This window comes from Leucopleurus acutus (assembly GCF_964270905.1).
Source record: "Leucopleurus acutus genome assembly, chromosome: 5".
Lineage (NCBI taxonomy): Eukaryota > Metazoa > Chordata > Mammalia > Artiodactyla > Delphinidae > Leucopleurus > Leucopleurus acutus.
In genome coordinates this window covers 10,454,144-10,472,256 of record NC_139147.1, presented here as the reverse complement: position 1 = coordinate 10,472,256, position 18,113 = coordinate 10,454,144, and the positions used below count along the sequence as shown (strand labels likewise).

At 46.9% G+C, this 18,113-nt stretch overlaps 1 protein-coding gene across 2 annotated transcripts in view; it reads left to right on the top strand.

Annotated features, from left to right (window-relative positions):
* CLIC6 (chloride intracellular channel 6) overlaps positions 1 to 14,029 on the top strand; it is a gene marked incomplete at both ends in the record, with an annotated part of 41,573 nt that extends 27,544 nt beyond the window's left edge. For both annotated transcript variants that reach the window (XM_082839453.1, XM_082839452.1), the window contains 5 exons: positions 5,765 to 5,874; positions 6,736 to 6,861; positions 7,464 to 7,570; positions 8,131 to 8,312; positions 13,868 to 14,029. In XM_082839453.1, coding sequence (XP_082695579.1) covers positions 5,765 to 5,874; positions 6,736 to 6,861; positions 7,464 to 7,570; positions 8,131 to 8,312; positions 13,868 to 14,029 — 687 coding nt within the window. The remainder of the gene's footprint in view (positions 1 to 5,764; positions 5,875 to 6,735; positions 6,862 to 7,463; positions 7,571 to 8,130; positions 8,313 to 13,867) is intronic.
* Positions 14,030 to 18,113: the final 4,084 nt, after the last annotated feature.

Here is an 18,113-nt window from a genome sequence, read left to right as displayed (position 1 = left end):
GGACCGGGCTCCAGGTGCATGGGAGCAACGGGATTCAGGCCCTTAGTCATGCTTGGAGTGTTTACTGTGAGCCAGGAACTCCGCCAGGGCCGGCAGGAGCCGCCCGGATGAAGGAAGATGGGTCCCGGGCTCCAGACCCGTGTCAAGGGTTAGGGACATCCTGGCTCTCCTGCCTGCTTCCACATGGGAGCAAGAAAAGACCCAGGAGGAGTGTCTCCCACCTGTCCCACAGGCCTTGTCGCTGGGTTGGGACAGTTTCCCTGGTCCTGACCTGCTCCAAATGGCAGGCGGACATGGTGGGTGCAGGCTGGGGGGTACGTGCGCAGACACTGCACCCACATTTCTCTTTACAAGCACTAGCTACTCCAGTGCCCTGAACTCATGGTGGTCCCCCTCCCGTCCTCCTGGGGTTGAGTTTAGAGCACACACATTCAACGAGAGGTGCTCATGCAACCCTGACGTCATCTGTAAAGAGGCGTGTGCATGGGAAGGACAGCATCTGTGGACCGGGGGTGCTGACTGCCCAGCTTGGAGGCCGGATTTTTGTGCTTGGCCGTGCTGGGCAGGTTCGATCGCCAGGCCCCAAAGCACGCGAGACTGTCGTGCTTTCTGCAAAGGACCCGGGAGGAATTCAGGGAAATGTGTAGGTGGGGCTCGGAGGGCGGGAGTAGGTCCCACCTGGTTGGCTGCAGCTGTTTCTCTCTGGCTGTGCTGTGTCCCGCCTTCAGCCGGACCAGCTGCCAACAGAGGAGCATTCTGGCCAGCCCTTTGGACCACATTGTTCTTCCTGGGGAAGGACTGATTCTGGTGGCTGCCCGTGGCCTCCCACGCCAAACTGTCTTCTGACTCTGGCCTCCTCAGATCAGCTACTGATTTTATTCAGCCTCGAGTCCCTCCAGATCATTGGAAACACACGGCCCATTATTACTCACCAGTTTTCTCTGGGTCCCTGGGATGGAGCCAGCCAAATTAGCTGTTTGCCCCCAGATCCCTCCTGCTTTTCTGCAGGGACAGGAACACTCCCCCGCACACAGGATGGACATCCTACCTCCTTGGTTGAAAGCCAGTTCTCAGAAAGGGGACAATTAGAATATTTCCAGTTTATTGCCTCTTCCTTTATCCTCGCTCCATCCGCAAATCACTTTTTCATGACATTTACATAGAGTAGGGACAAATGTTTCCTTCTCAGAATGTGTTTACCATTTAGGCCTTCATGGAATTTTCTAGAGAGAAGGTAGGGACCAGAAAGAAGGTGGGGAATCAGGTGGTGGGTGCATGACCTGTTCTGGTGGGAAGGTCAGAGAGGGGTGCTAGGGAGCCACCAGGAATATCTTGAGGGGGTCATCACCCCTTGGTCAGGTCTGGCGGGGCGGGCGGGCCCCTCAAAGAGAGTGGCGAGTGGGAGTCATTTTAGTGGAAGGTGTGGTGGGTGGTCCCCTTCCATGTAACTACAGACCAGCCCTGGAAAGGTCGTCTGGCGGAAACCAAAAGCACCGAGAGGAAATTTAAAAAAATGCTCCCCACTGATTCTAAATGGAGTGAGCGTGCAAAGAGTAGGTGGGAGAGGCTCTGATCTGAGGAGGATCTGCTGACCTTTGTAGCGACATTTGGACCTTTACACCTCAGGCCGTGAGTGGGGACCCAGCAGAATCACCAATGTTCGCCGCTGCTGGGCTCAGTGGCAATCGGAATTTCTCAGAACTTTCTCAGAACGTGTCAGAGGCACCAGTGTTTTTCTTTTGAGAATGACTGTCGTCGTAGGCGCTCAACAAAGTTGCATTTGAAAGGCAGACCTCCAAATCCAGGTTATCCAAGTGCCTGGGTCTTTACTGGAAACAAAAGACACTCTGATCTCTTAAACTGCCTCATTTGATTTTAATCAGAAGTGTATACATACAAAATTTCCCCGTAGGTTGAGAGCTCTGCTGAGAAATCTTAGCCCAGAGTGTAATTAGCCTGAGAGAATCAGCAGCATCAGAAAATAAAACTGCAAACGATAAAACGTCCCGATTAGGGCAACGGTGTTGGTTATTCACCCCTGATGTCTATGTGTTTACCCCATCGTCTTGTCTGGTGATGGCTGTGACCAGAGCGACACTCTCCCATTGTTGCCCAATAATGGGCAGTGGAGATGGTATATCTTTGCCTTTTGCTAGCACATCCCAGCACTGAAGCACATTAAAGTAATACAATCAGGCAGCGAGGCGTCCTAGTCCCTCCCACCATGTTCCCGTAACCCCCACATGTACAACAGGCTGAGACAGAAAAAAAATTTATTTTAGAGCAATTTAAGATGAGGCAACACTGGTTATGTAAATCCTGTTTTATGGGCAGTCGCGGCAGCTGGCTAATTCTTCTAAACTGCCTAACAGCCTTCAGTCCAGCAGCTGCGCTGGCTTGGAACGATTCTGTTTGAAGGCCACACGGGGGGAACTGTACAATCACGGCTTTTATCACGATCTTCTGGGCTGTGGGCGCTGTGGCCGTGCAGACCGTTGTCCCACCTTCCTGGCACCCATGTTAAGGACCAGTTGCAGTTCTGGGAAGGAGCCTGTTAAGAAGGCTAAGTTTTGATGGAGTGGATGACACAGGCCATTGGTATATTTTAAAATATGAATTGCTCCTACCCCCTTTTTATTTCTTCTAAAGGGATAGCTGCCAGGATTCAGGAAAAGGTGAGAGCAATTACAAGGGAAAACATTGGCTTGAGTTTGAGACCGTGAAAGAGACAGAGTGAGGCAGAGAGACCCGTGCAGAGTAATTATTCTCCAGATGCTGCTGTCCCAGGCACAGGGTTCTTGGTCAAGGTGAGTTTCATCAAGAAGCCCGGTGAAGAACGCCTGGGCTCAGCGGGGATCTTGCTGAATTCAGAATGAGTTATTCCAGGATTTCCAAGGTCAGAGACACAAGTCAGAAGGAGAAGAACAATTGCCCCACTCTGAAGAACTTATCTCAGACTTTGCTGAGCTTAGTGTAACTACTATAAAAATAAGAGGTTTAAAAGCTGCAGAACAAGTCAGGACTGGCCAAAATATGTGCCTTTGTGTCCCAGCGCTTTCATCCCCCCTTGGCCCCCTTCTTTGGCATGACTCTGCCCAAACCTACAGTGGTTAAGAAGGCACCATGATTTAGGAGGGCTCCCCAGCAGGAAGCCACTGGGAGTTTTATGTAACTCAGCTCTGCGCTGGTTCTTTTTCCAGGACACAGCCGAGGACGAGACAGGGCAGCCTTCAAAATGGCCATAAGGCTATGGGACCAGGTGGCCAGGGGGCCGCCTGCAGGGCAGTTGTGATGACTACTTGGATGCTTGGGTCCTAGCTATGCACCTCCCCCACCCCTCAAGCTCCAGCAACTTCAGACTCCAGCTGGGGGAGTTCTCAGCCCTTCCCTCTACTGGGGGGGGAAGGGAGAGCTGGAGGGGTTGGAGGGGGTGAAGCAAGCACCCAGAGCTTAGGGGTCTCTGAAGTCACTTATCGGAATCTGTTGGTGCCTCTTCAGGTGTATTAAGTTCACCCTTTATCTTTACACTTATGCAGCTGTTTTTATCAACTAGGAGGTCTTGCAAGTCTTCTTATCAACAGATCATCCAACTGGGGGGTTTGAACCGTTCTGTCCTATGCATTGATCATAACACTGGGCCAGCCTTCCCTCTTGTCCAAGGTGGGGCTGACACCACTGACCACAAGCATCACATCACCTTGGGGGAGCTTGTTGAAGATTCAGATCCCTGGACCCCATGCAAGACCCACTGAATCTGACTCTGTATTTTTAAAATTAATATTTCTGCTTCTTTTTTGTATTAAAATATAACATGCAGTAAAGGAAACAAACCTTAACTAAGACTTAGTCAATTCAGTATACCCACCGTGTAGCCACCACACAGCTCAAGCTGTAGAATGTTGCCACCACCCAGAAGCCTCCCTCTCAGCCTTTCCAGACAATACCTAGCTTCCAAAGGCAACTGCTCTTCTGATTCCCGTCACATAGAAAAGTTTGCCTGTGTCTGAACTTCACCTGCGTTGAATTATGCAGGACTCTTTTGAGTCCGGTTTCTTTCCCTCCACATTATGTATGTGAGATTCATCCACATTGCGGCTTGTAGTAATAGCTAATTTTTTCCACTGTGGCGTCTTGTCCTACCATATGAATGTACTATCATTTATTTATTCATTCTATTCTTCATGGTGTCCGAGTTGTTTTCAGGTTTCAGTTATTACACTAAAGCTGCTAAGAACATGCATATAAATGCTTTTTGTGTTCCTAAGCACTATTTCTGTTGGGAGTGGAATAGCTGTGTCATAGCATAAATGCATATTTATCTCTTGGGTAGATAATTGCCAAACAGTTTTCCAGAGTAGTTGTAGCAGTTTGCACTCTCACTGGCAATGGATGGGAATTCAGTTGCTCTGCATTCCTGTCCGCACTTGATATTGTCTGATCTTTTCACTTTAGCCATTCTGGTAGGTGTGTAGTGGAATCTATTTGTGGTTGTAACGTGCATTGCCCTACTGGCTAGTGATGCTAAGAGTGTTTTCATGTGCTTATTGACCATTTGGATTTTGTCTTTTGTGAAGAGGCAGATCAAGTATTTTTAACATTGGGTCTGGGGTCTCTTATACTCTTCTTTTATAGGGACTTCTCGTTATTAAAAACCTCTCTGGGTGACTTCGGAACCTAATGCCAGGGAACCACCTCTGAAGTTCTCTTTAAGTTGTCCAGTTTTCTTAAGGCATCATTTTCCTTTCTTCAATTCCCAAACCACAGCTCACTTTCTGCCTTGTGTCCTTCTGTTATTCAGGTTATAGATTCACTGCTTTCCTCTCAACTTTCCTTGAACTGCATGTGGCAGAAATGGACTTCCTGGATTAAATATGGCTGTGTTTCTGTCATCGCAGTCTGGCTGAGTCTCCCGGTCTTTCCGTCAGCATTTTGTTATCACTGTAACCTTGCCAGAGACGCATGGGGTGTAGAAAGATGGGAAGAGAAAGAAGATTGTGGGAACTCCCCCAGGAGGATGAAGCCCCACGGTTCCCCTCTCTTCTCCAACGCCTGCCTTTCTCCTCTCCCTGGAGCCCACAGGAAGGAGGATGTCTGTTCAGTAATTTTCTGTGCCTGTGTCTCAGGGATGTGTGTGTGGATGTGACCTGCTTAGGTCATCAGGGAGGCACTGTTTCCTATCCTTCCACCCTCAATGTCTACTGTGCAACAATCTACCATCTAAATACAAATGGTCCCCAACGGATGAGGGGACCTAAAATTTTTTACAGTGCCCGGGGGTCTAAGAACTCGTATAATCCAGCCTTCATTCTAGAGATGAAAATAGTAGAGAATACTGGGGATGGTGTCTCCGTGGGAGAACCTGCTGGTCTGTTTTCACACATGATCATCCTGGAAAGAGAGGTGTGTTCCTTCTGAAGGGGATCGAGAGATGGAGGGAGGGAAAGAGCATGTTTTCCTTTTTTGCCTTTAGTAGCAAAGGGGCTTCCCTCTTGCCACTCTTTGCCTCCTTGTACTGCTATTCAGAGGCCCAGCGTGGCAGGAAGTGGTGAGGTGTGGGAAGGAGAACAGAAAATGCTCAGCGAGTGCATGTGTGTCCTCCCTTCCCCTCCCACTTGGAGGCTGGTGGAGGGGGCCTCAGAAGGCTATTTACAGTATCATCACCATTAACGAAAATTCATCATGATTTTGTGTGCATTGCATAGCAGAGTCTGGCATTTATAACTGTGAGACTGGCTCTGATAAGGATTTCTTTTTCCATTTGTAGGCTGGTTGTGATGGTGAGAGTATTGGAAATTGCCCATTTTCTCAGCGTATCTTTATGATTCTCTGGCTAAAGGGCGTCATATTTAATGTGACAACGGTGGACTTGAAAAGGTACGACAGGGTTTCTGCAGTATTGAAATAACTGTACCTAATTCCCTATACACACACACACACACACACAGATGGAGACACACACACAGAGACAGACACACACACAGACACACACAGGCATACAAACAGACACACATGCAGGCACACAGAGACACAGACACAGAGGCACACACAGACACCGACACACACACACAAACACACACACACTTCTAGGACCCATGGGCATTATTGCAGGCACATCCACCCCGGGTCAGGACCCTGGATTGAAGTGGAAGTAGTGTGGGCCACACAGTAATTACAGAACGGGATCAGATGTAATCCAGGAGGAGTGGGGGTTGAGGGTGCGCCATGAAGAGCCTGCTCTGCCAGTTACCGGTCAGCTGTGAACCTCTCAAAAGCCTGTTCAAGGGCTTCCCTGGTGGCGCAGTGGTTGAGAGTCCGCCTGCCGATGCAGGGGACGCGGGTTCGTGCCACGGTCCGGGAATATCCCACATGCCGCGGAGCGGCTGGGCCCGTGAGCCATGGCCGCTGAGCCTGCGCGTCCGGAGCCTGTGCTCCGCAACGGGAGAGGCCACAACAGTGAGAGGCCCGCGTACCGCAAAAAAACAAACAAACAAACAAACAAAAAAACCCAGCCTGTCCGAGCACCACTCCTGGCTGGTAACGCTGGGGAGAGTTGACGTTTCACCTCCGTCTCCAGATAAAGGGCCACACTTTCCTCGCTAGTAGGACAGTTTGTAAACCCACAATCGCCTTTGAAATTCTCAAGGGTGGTTTCTCTCAAACTGGGGAGGACACAGTTCAGCCTTGGAAATGATCCAGACAGTGGCGCTACCAACGCTGCCCTTCCCTCCCACCCAGGAAACCCGCGGACCTACAGAACCTGGCTCCCGGCACCAACCCGCCTTTCATGACTTTTGATGGTGAGGTCAAGACGGACGTGAATAAGATCGAGGAGTTCCTAGAGGAGAAGTTAGCCCCCCCAAGGTGGGCCTCATCAAAACCCGTGTTCACCACTCGCTTGTCACTTCTCCCGGTTCACAGAGAATTCCGTGTGTTGGTTTTCTCTGGCCACGGTACCTACTTCCCGAGTTGTACCTGTGACGTGCCACAGAAGGCACAGCGAGATTAGAAACGCTGAGCTTAGGTGGCTCGGATTTCTTTGCTCCGCACCTGCGGTTTGGCAATTAGGGGTTGACGGCAGGAAGTGGGGAGGAAGTAGGCCGATGTCACGTGGGTGGGTCGCTTCTGCTGGAAGGTAAGGAGCGGGTGTTAGCACGCAGCATCACAGCGGGCTGGACCTGGAAGGGAACCTTCTAGTCCATTACCTCTATTTCAGGAGGGAGGGAAGTAGACCAGTAAGGCCAGGTGGGGCCCCGCCTTCCAGGGTGAGAACAGTCCGTCCAGTGCTTTTCCCCTGGATGGCGTTGCTCTCAACTTTGAAGATGGAAAGATTAGGCAAACAGTCAAGGGACAGTTTTCATGTTTAGATCCACTCAGAGAAAGTCACTTCCTCCCCCTGCCTCACATCGTATTCTCCTAACTCAAAAGTGGCTGATCTGCGATACTCTCATTTTGAATTTTTCAAGGTACCCTAAGCTGGGGACCCAACACGCTGAATCTAACTCTGCTGGAAATGATGTGTTTGCCAAGTTCTCAGCATTTATTAAAAACACCAAGAAGGATGCAAACGAGAGTGAGTCCCTCCCATCTTCCTGTTTTCTGCTTTCTACTTGGACCTCCGCTCCGCCTCTAGTGTGGCTTCTTATAAGATCTTGGGAATTCTGACTCGTTTCACAGTGGGGAGGGACCTGTACCTAGAAATGAGGAAAAAGTACCTCTGACCTTGACACGTGGGTTTCAAGAGATTGAGTGCTTCTTCTAGAGGTGGGGAGCCCAGAAAACCACATTTTTAGGGGAGAATAATCACCACCAGGGATTCCTTGCCACACCATGGGACTCAGTATGAATGAAGCTTCTACTGCTGCTTACTTCATTGTGTGATTTCCATAAAGATTTTTGAAGAAATGAATGAGTTCTAGAAGTAGCAGTGTTGTGTAGATGGCACAATTACTTTCCAGGGAGAAGTGAGTCCTTTATTCAGATCTCGTAAATCCACTTCTCTCTTTCCCAAGTCTCCAATGCTCACTGGCCGTGTCTCGGGAAGGAAGGGACAAAGTCCTTCTTCGGTATCTAGAGAGAGGTGACCCTAACTCCCATGGCTCACGTTAGTCATTTTTTGCCCTTCTGTTTTAGTTTACGAAAGGAACCTCTTAAAGGCCCTGAAGAAGCTGGATAATTATCTAAACAGTCCTCTGCCTGATGAAATAGATGCCTACAGCACTGAGGAAGTTACTGTTTCTGGAAGGAAGTTCCTGGATGGGGATGAACTCACGCTCGCCGACTGTAACCTCTTACCCAAGCTCCACATTATTAAGGTTTGTCCTTCCTCTTACCTCAGGTGCTGAATACATGAATGGGGCTTTGTTTCATTTTGTTTTCACTTGTGTTTTTGCCAGACATCGAAACGATCTAAAATGCGGACTCTTGCATTTAAAAATCTAGCTTGTTTCCGTTTGGGGCAGGCAAGCCCCAAGTTTCAGATCTGTGGATGACATTTTCAGCTGGTCCTCAGAGGTTCTCAAGAAGCATCTGAGAACGTGGCTCCCGTCCTTCCATCCTCACTGCTTCTCTTTTTGAGTCTCACCCCCGGAGCCTAAAGAAAAGCTATGTGAAAGCAACTTGAGGGAATACATTGATTATACCTGGCGTTTCATGAAGCTCCAGGATTGGAGATGGTGTGTGGAATCTGCTAGTATTAAAATGTGAACTTGGGGAATTCCCTGGCTGTCCAGTGGTTAGGACTTGGTGCCCTCACTGCGGTGGCCCAGGTTCGGTCCCTGGTTGGGGAACTAAGATCCTGCAAGCCGAGTGGCCAAAACAAAACAAACAAACAAACAAACAAAACAAAACAAAAAAAACTGAGCCAACCTGGAAAAAAAAAAGTGAATTCAGTCAATTGTTGGTGATGGGCAGGGTAAGCCTAGCCCTGTCTAGGGACAAGAGGGGGTTGGTTCCTATCACCGACCCCTACAGCTGGGGAGCAGCTGACAGCTCCTTGGCTGGACCTCTGCCAGGTTTGGCATCCTGTCTTCCCAGGTGGTTAACTTGGACTTGTGACAAATCCACACTTGGACTCCTTAGTTATGGCTGCTCTCAGAAGTGCCCCAACCTGTCTATCACTTACAGGTGTTAGTTGTTATTATCATTATCACTGTTGATATGTCCTTGGTCCTCAGTAGCCTCAGATGCCCCAGGAAGAAACTCAACCCCTGTTCTGGGGCATCTTTATTATTCAAATCCTACCAGCTCCAGAGCTAGGTCCTTGGTATAAGCATAGGGGAGATGGGAGAGAAGACACAGGGAAATACAAGCCAAGGACCCTGTGTTCTAATAACACATTTAATTAGCACTTAGAAATTTACAAATTAGGTTCACACAGTCTGTGGCATTGATGTCCTGGGGGCTACTAGCCACCCCTGGTTACTGCAAGTCATTCCCTTGCCTTTCTCTTCCTTCCCTACTCCATCCCAGTCCTTGCTACATTTTTCTTCTTTCTTCTGTCTTCCTTGTTGCACTCAGAGGGTACCAACTTGAAATTCTAGCCTTGGAGACGCCGTTGATCCTGTAAGTGAATGTTCGTTTCCGTAGCTGTGCCAGTCCTCTGACACTTAAAATTAGCGAAAGCATCTCAACCCCTCAAACCTGCTACATTGGGGATATTCTAAATTGGACGTTTGGGAGCCATTTTCCAACGAGTTATTTATGTAGTTGTATTTGGTTTAGTCCCTTTACTGAATGTATTCTAATCATTGCTATGACCAGTGCGGCATGACAGAAGCACATGGAGGTTAGGGAAGGAAAGAGAAATACACACACACACACACACACACACACACACACACACACACACAATTGCCACTTATTTAGCCCCTATAAAAAAAGAGAGTTTAACATGTCAGTAGAGGGGTAAACCTCAGAGTAAAATAAAGCAGTCCAGGGCTCCAATATAAGACCTAACTGCAAAATCTTCAAAGCCAGTTAGCACTCAAAATACCAAGCAGCTTAGTAATCTTCCAGGATGGAGCATTTCTGAAAGGAAATGAGAATCAGTGTGAAGGCATTTATGGTAAAAAGATGAGAGAATAGAGGAATTTATCATTTATTCCCTTCCTGAAACCCAGCAAAAACATTATGAAGGACTAAAGCATTATCTCCACCTTTTATAAAACTAGACTTAGAAACTTCAGCCAGTGTGAGGGCTCACAGAGCCTAGGCATGCTTCTCTAGATCTTCAGCAAGGTTCAGAGGTCTCTAAAAGTAAATATTACAGCCCTGAAATGCCCAACCCAGACTCCTTTGTTTGAGGACAGGGCACGGAGTGGGCCACGAGAGAGGCAGGACCATCCCTACAGAGCTGAGATCTCTGTGGAGGCAGAGTTGAAGGCGGAACTGTTCAGAGGCACCATCTGTAGGTTCACCACCGTCCTCTAATGCAAAGGTACAGGGAGGGGAGGTGAAGGGGAGGAGAGAAGACAAGTGGCATTCTGCTTTGTGACTGCTGAGCGGAGAAAAGAAACAAGCTCTGAACAAGTCAAAAGAAAGACTGTAAATTATCTGAGCTCCACTTTTAGCCATGGTGACCACTTCCTAATCTGTGAGCCTCAGAGTGGAGGATGCACTAACCTTGACTTTGACCCTGACTGTAGCCCTAACCCTAATGTGTCCCTGGGACAGAGTATAGAGCAGTGTTTGATGAGCGGGTATTTGGGGGTAAAGTCCATATTGGTCTACCTGCTGCGCTGCCTCACTCCCTTTGCCCACCACACTGTTTTTAAACAAATGGTAGGTCCAATAGATCCGCCCATTAAAAGATGGTTAATAACCAGAAAGAATCCAAGTGGGATTTCTATGTGAACAGAGATGATCCAAAAGGAGGGGGGAAAGGTTAAAGAAAGAACAAAAGAGGAAAAGGCAGATGAGAAACACGTATCTGATAAAGATTGCTCCAGTAAACCAAAGAATTTTTCAGACAGATACTTCTCTGTGGCCTCAAAAAACTGAAAGAGAACCTTTGGTGAAAACGCTCAAAGACAAGTCACAAGATACCAAAAAATATGTCACAAGGAAAATGAGAATTAAGCTGGTAGAACTAAAAAACACGCTTAAAGAAAATAATTTCAGAAACAAAAGTGATGTTAGAGTAGCAAGAAGTGGAAAAAGACATTGCAGAAATTCATCAGACATCAGAGGACGGGCCTGAGAAGATTATCCCAAATCGGATGGAGAAGAAGCACGAGGTAAAGGGTCATTAGCGAGACCCCATAATCAGAAAAAAGAGAACAGGAAAGAAAAAAGAGAGAAGAAGAAGGCTCAAAGGTAAATTATTTTGAACTAAAGGATGACCTGAACCTTTAGTTTAACATGCCATGATTAGAAAAATATTGCCCAGAACAATCAACACACTATCACATATTTGGTAAATTACTGAACTTTGAGGATAAAAAAGAACCCTTTGGGTGTCTAGATGATGATGATGATAATAATGGTGATGATGGTAATAATAATAGTAATAACAGTAATAAAAGATAAAACCACCTACACAAGGAGGGAATTCAGACTAGCCTCATATGTCTCTAGGACCACATTAAAACCCAGGAAACAGTGGTTTAATAGTTAAAGGATTAAAAGAAAGGATGTGTGATGTAAGAATTTTATATCCTTGTAAATTGTTGTTTTTACCTAGACTTCTGGTTTCAATGAAATAAGCACTCCTGAGCCAATTTTAAAAATAAAATTGCTATATAATGAAGTAATAAAAAATGATAATAAAATAAGAATCCAGGAACAGAGAAGGTGTGTGATATAGAAGGATTGATGCTAAACATAGAACCTATTTAAATCTAAAACCAGAACTAGCCCAAACAGCAGTGGGAACTCTAGCTACTGGAAAGAAACAGAATATAGTAAACTTGGATGTTTTACACCATTGGAAGGAGGGTAAGGGAGCAGGAAAGAAAAGAAGTGTAGGTATACTAATTTCCTCGTTTGTCATTATCAGGAGTAAGTAGAGATCATCTAAAGTGGATAAATAAAGAATTCTTATTATTTAAAGTTATAGAAGAAACCACTGGAAGAGTTAAAACAGACCATAAACCTTCTAAACCACCAGAAACGGAAACACATACACACACATGAACACAAACATATTCACAGGAAGTTGGAAAACAAAGTATTACATTCATAAGATATAATACAAATACAAGCTTATGTCTATGAAAGGCATATAGATAACAAACTCACTCAGAAATGCTAAAATAAAAAGAGGGGCAAAGCTAAGCCAGGCAAATGCAAACAAAAGGAAAGCAGAATTCTTGACATCAACATCAGGAAGTTTGAATTCAAGCGAAAGATGTTAATTTAGGAGGCTCTCTGAAAGTTCTGTGGTCTTGTTTTACTGCATCAATAGCTCCTGGCCTCCAAAATCTGAGAAATGAGTCCCGAAGTTCTTCTTCTTTATTTTTATTTCTTTATTTTTTTTTTGCGGTACACGGGGCTCTCACTGTTGTGGTCTCTCCCGTTGCGGAGCACAGGCTCCGGACGCGCAGGCTCAGCGGCCACGGCTCACGGGCCCAGCCGCTCCGCGGCATGTGGGATCTTCCCTGACCGGGGCACGAACCCGCGTCCCCTGAATCGCCAGGCGGACTCTCAACCACTGCGCCACCAGGGAAGCCCCCAAAGATCTTCTAATTGGTGATACATTCCATGCTCACACCATCCAAACGTCCCAGGAGCCAATGCAATGGAAAGGAACAAAGCAGAATGGGCCGTTGTAACCCTGGGTCCTTGTTATGGTATGAATCATGTCCCCCCAGATTTATATGTTCAAGTCCTAACTCCCAGTACCTCAGAACGTGACCTTATTTGGAAACAGGGTCTTTGCAAATGTTATTAGTTAGGGTGAGTAGGATGGGCCCCCTAACCCAACATGACTGGTGTCCTTATAAAAGGGAATTTGGACACAGACACACCAGCACAGGGAAGACGCCATGTGAAGATTGGAGCTGTGCTCCCACAAGCCAGAACCTGGGGGAGGGACCTGGAACAGGTCCTTCCCCAGAGCCTTCAGAGGGAGCCCGGCTCTCCTGACACCTTGATCTTGGACTTCTGGCCTCCAGGACTGTGAGAGAAGAAATTTCTGTTGTTCCAAGCCACCCAAACTTGTAGTGCTTTGTTAAGGCAACTCCAGGAAACTCATACTATCTCCAACAGTATACACCCTCCTTTGTGATGAATTCCCCAACGGTACCTTTCCAGCCAGAGGAATCATCTCACATCATTGTGTTTTCATGATGTTCATTCTCAGCTACCCTGTCCATACATCCACTATTTCCACGAGAATAAGAATAAGGATCTTTTGCACGTGGTAGACCCACAGTGAAATGATCCTGTCAGGGGCAGAAGGATAGAAATCCACAGCAGTAACATACACAGCTGTTTGGGATTTCAGGAGGTGAGGCTCAGCAGATAGGAAAAAGAGAGGGCACTCCACAGGGATCCTGGCACAATCTAAACTGAAGATCCAACATGAACCTCAGGCACCAGATAACACAGCAGCAGAACACAGGGAGAGACAACTTCCAGCAACACAAAGAGAAATCCACTGGAGTGCGGAGCAAATTCATGCCAGTGCCTCACAAGGACTGTGTGATACATTGGTGGGCACGGTTGTGTAGCGCCTCTGTTTTGAGTCCCATGCTCAGTATGCCCCGTGCAAACTCAAAATGCAACTCCGAGCAGCCCAAACGGCTGTAGGACGACATGGCAACTTGAGAAGCAGAATATATTACACGCCTCAAAAGAATGGATTGTCTGATCTAACTGCCTATGTTGGTGGGTTGTCCCTTTCTGACTATTTCCTCTTCATTTTCAGATCGTGGCCAAGAGATACAGAGATTTTGAATTTCCTTCTGAAATGACTGGCATCTGGAGATACTTGAACAATGCGTATGCTAGGGATGAGTTCACAAACACGTGTCCAGCCAACCAGGAGATAGAACACGCATATTCGGATGTTGCAAAAAGAATGAAGTGAAGTCGGGGTGTTTTCTGTCTCATCTCAGTCGTATGAGCTAGACGATGAAAGGAGTGTGTCCTTTGTGTTTCCCTCCCAATAACCATCCTTTGCAAAATAATGCCCATATTTTAACAGTGCACAGGCCATAGCGTGATCCACTCAACACCAAATGATACAGAGTCTTATAATTTGTCAACTCGTGTATCTGAATAATACCAGTATCTGTTGTTATACACACCAATTATCCAGTTTATATTCATCTATGTCTTTAACATTCTGGGAGCTGCAACACATGCCCTGAATATCTGTCATCTACAATATTTAGGGCATGTGTTTTGCAGTTTAAGTTTCAAAGCAAACAAGGTTCGGTTCAATTCCGCCTTTATTTAAAAAATTGTATCTGTCTCTGATCGTTTCTAATCATGCATAGCCTATGTTTTTCTGCTCTAAAATAGTAGTTTAATTTTTTTCAGAACGAAAACTTTGTTTTTGTAATTACAAATTACACGCTTATTTTAATATTTTAAAACAATGTCAGAGGGTATAAAGAAGAAAGAAAAAAAATCACCTAAACTTTCACTACACTTAGATAACTCCTGATAACTTATTGGTGAACATCTTCCAAATCCTCAGACTCTCTCTTTCTCACACACACATTCACACCGCACATAAGTTCATGCCTCCGTGGTATTGTGTTAGTTTATTTTCAAGGACTGGTGAGGGGACCCCTTGGTAATGCCTTGATGGTCAGCCATAGAGGACCTAAAACAACAGATTCAGCAATGCAGAGCTCAAGAGGGCGCTTGTGACCAAGTTTCACAGGGATGGAGAACTGTAGGGTCACATACCCACAGGGACTTGCAGGGACAAGCGGGGACCGGAAGCCATGGAGTGTCCCCATCTGCCTTGTTCCTGCCTCCATGATGCCACTGCCCCTGGTTCCAGGGAGGGGATGGAGGAGGGTGCCCGTCAGGGGCCTTCTCTTTCTCCCCGCCTCTCACAGAGACCATGCCTTCAGGAGGACTCTTGACATCAGCTGTGTGTTGCAGAATCTCCGTGCCCTGTGTTGAAATGTGGACCAAGCACACCTTGATCCCTTCTGATGGCCGCTCTCTCCAAGACATAACAACACTGCGCCTCTTGGGCCATGATGCCGTGTAGGGCTAGCCCAGATCTGGTTGTTTCTCTGCTCTCTCTAGTGTCATTTCGAGGTCAAGCAAGGAAAATCCAGAGAGATTAGATTCATGGCGACTCCTCTTGGGCAGTTCTGGCAAATAGTCATGCTGGGGAGGAAGTGGAAACTGCTGAGTCAAAAGAGTTTCTGGTTCATCTGTGACTTGCCCTGCCCCATCCGTGAGCCAGTCCCTCAGGCGCAGCTCCCTGTGGGCTGGGGCCCGGCTCCGAATCAGGCCTTGGAGCACAGAATGGGAGGCTGTTTCCACACTCATCGAGACTCACTGGGTTTGAGTGTTATCTGCCAGGCTGTGTCCCTTTGACATTTGTACACACCTTCCGGAAGACCTGCTTGTCCAGTAGGTGACAGCACGTGGTTGATGTTAAACGCTCGTTAGAAAAAAAATACATACACCTGCTCACCGGGCGATTCATTTGGAAGAGAGGAAAATGCATGAACAGTAACCGTTCTGGGATTTAGTGAAAGATGTCTAGTGAGAGAAACAAAGTCCTTGAGGTGGTGGCCGCTTTCTCCCCCCTCTTGCTGGATGCTACGGTTTTACCGGGGGCGGCCGACCCCAGCCCTCCACTTGCTTTGTTAGCCATGTGTTTTTGGAGGTTGTGTCTAGCACGTGCCACCGTGATTCCTGTTTCACATCTGTTTAGGAGTCAGACTTTTAAGGTGCGTTTCACCGTGTTACCTTTAAACTTAGTAAATGAATTGACTACCCGATGTTACTAGTGCAAACTTGGTATTTTTAGAGGTTAAAGTAATCTACACAAACTCCGTGATGCCTTAAAAATTAAATGAATTATAAAAATGTTTACATGGAACCCATATCTTTGAGTTTTCTTTTTTCTTACTTTGCATTCTCCACTGAGATGTCGTGTGTGTGTGTGTGTGTGTATCGTTTCACCTGATCCCCTGCCTGATGGGAAAACGTGTGGGGTAAGTCCCAGGATATGATTTGCCCCAGGACACACATCACTAAAATCACCCTGATCCACGCCATCCTAGGGATGGTCCTGTACTATAATTCTCTTTTAAAAAGGTAGGATGGGATAGGAGTTAATACTTACAGGAACTTTAGAAAGGGGACCCCATTGAGACTTAAAGAAATAAAATGAATGGGAATGAGCTTCCTTTAAAATGGCAAGAGCAACTTTGAACCAGAGATAATCAGTAGTTGAATTCGAGATTATCTGTATTTGAATTGTGACCCACAAAGACATTCTAATGGAGCCTTAAAGAGGTCTGAAAAAACACGTGTGACCTGTCCTTGTCCAGGTGACTGAAATAGAAGCCCTGCGGACTGTTCCATTTTTAAGTGTATTTGTAGGAAATCGGCTGGTTCCTGGCAGCCTTCCCCTCCCGGGGGCCCTGCCCCGCAAACCCGCTTCAGAGGCCCCTACAAAACTATTCATATGTGGGAAGGTGGGAAATATTCCAGGGCTGTTCAGCTAGCTTAAAGTCTTTATTAGGTGTGGGTTTTTTCCGAACGACATGCATTTGTTCTTCCAAACATACCATGCAGAATGCAAATACAAGTTGTGAGTGCAACACTCCTTTGAGGCTGATCGTGGGAAGGTTCTCAGGCTGAGGGGATTCTGTTCTTGCTTTTAGTTGCCCAAGAGGCTGGACAATTCAGGAAAAATTCGCTTTACCTCTGAACATAGAATCTCCAAATGTAGGCTAAAAAAGAATATGTGTCACAAAGTTGTACTTTCTGGTCATGGTCCAGCAAGTAGGGCTGGAACGATAGAATTTAGCTCAGGAAAGAACTTTCAGAGACCAGAGTTCTCAGTAGGTCTCCTGTGATCACCGGGACCATCCCCAGGAATTCAATGTATGCCCAAGCCCTCCTGTCCAGACAGACACTCGTGCACATACTACATACGTGCACACTCACATACATACACACAGACACACTCTCATACACTCACAGTCACAGAGACACACATTCACGCACAGTGACCACACGGCCACAGCACTTTCACACATGTCCAAACATGTAGATATACATTCACACACATATACACAAACACATCCACATTCACACACGCAAACATACACATTCATGCAGTACACTCACACACTCACACATTGGCATACACCCGTGTACCTACATATGTACACACACACACGCACATACACACAGCCTGCAAGGCGAGGTCTGGGCTCCCTTCCACCCCTCCTTCAATCACTGACCAGAAACACACTCTTAGCAATATTCCGCCCACACCTCCACCCCAACTTCCAGTGGTTCATAGTTAGGCTTTGGAAAAAAAAATTAAAGAATAGCTTTTTTTAAATAAGAAAAACCCAATCTTTCTTTTACAGTTTAGAGAACCAAGATGTGTATCATTCTAAGAACATATGATTCACAAAACCCTGGACACATAAAATGGATCAATTAAGGGATGTTTGTTTATGTTACAATTCTGAATTTTTCCATATGACCAGTTTCCCTTCACATGTTTGACTTGAACTTTAACATGTGAGGGCATTTTGGGGTGCCAGAAGACCAGATGCGTGTGGTGTCTCCCCGTGATTCGCCGGGGTCTCTGCAGGTGGTGGGCCTTCCGGGGGTCCCTGCCCCCTGCCCGTGGGCTCAGGGACCCAGAGGAGCGGCTGCCGGCCATACGGCCTGTGCTTGGGCAAAGTCACCCTCCCACTGCAGAGGGTACCAGCCATGTCTCCCTTGCCTTGAACAGGCCACTTAGTCAGGGAGAAGGCCTGAGCTGCCATTTTTGTGTCAGGCCACAGTCCAGGGGAAACTGTGTTCAGAAGCAGGGAGTTACAGATTTGGGGATGGACACATCTATTTAGGGAGTAAGGACTGGTACTGGCCTTACTCGCCAGTGGACATTAGAGCATCTGCTGTTCATCTCTGCCCTGTCAGGGACCACTGCCCATGTTGCCCTGCCT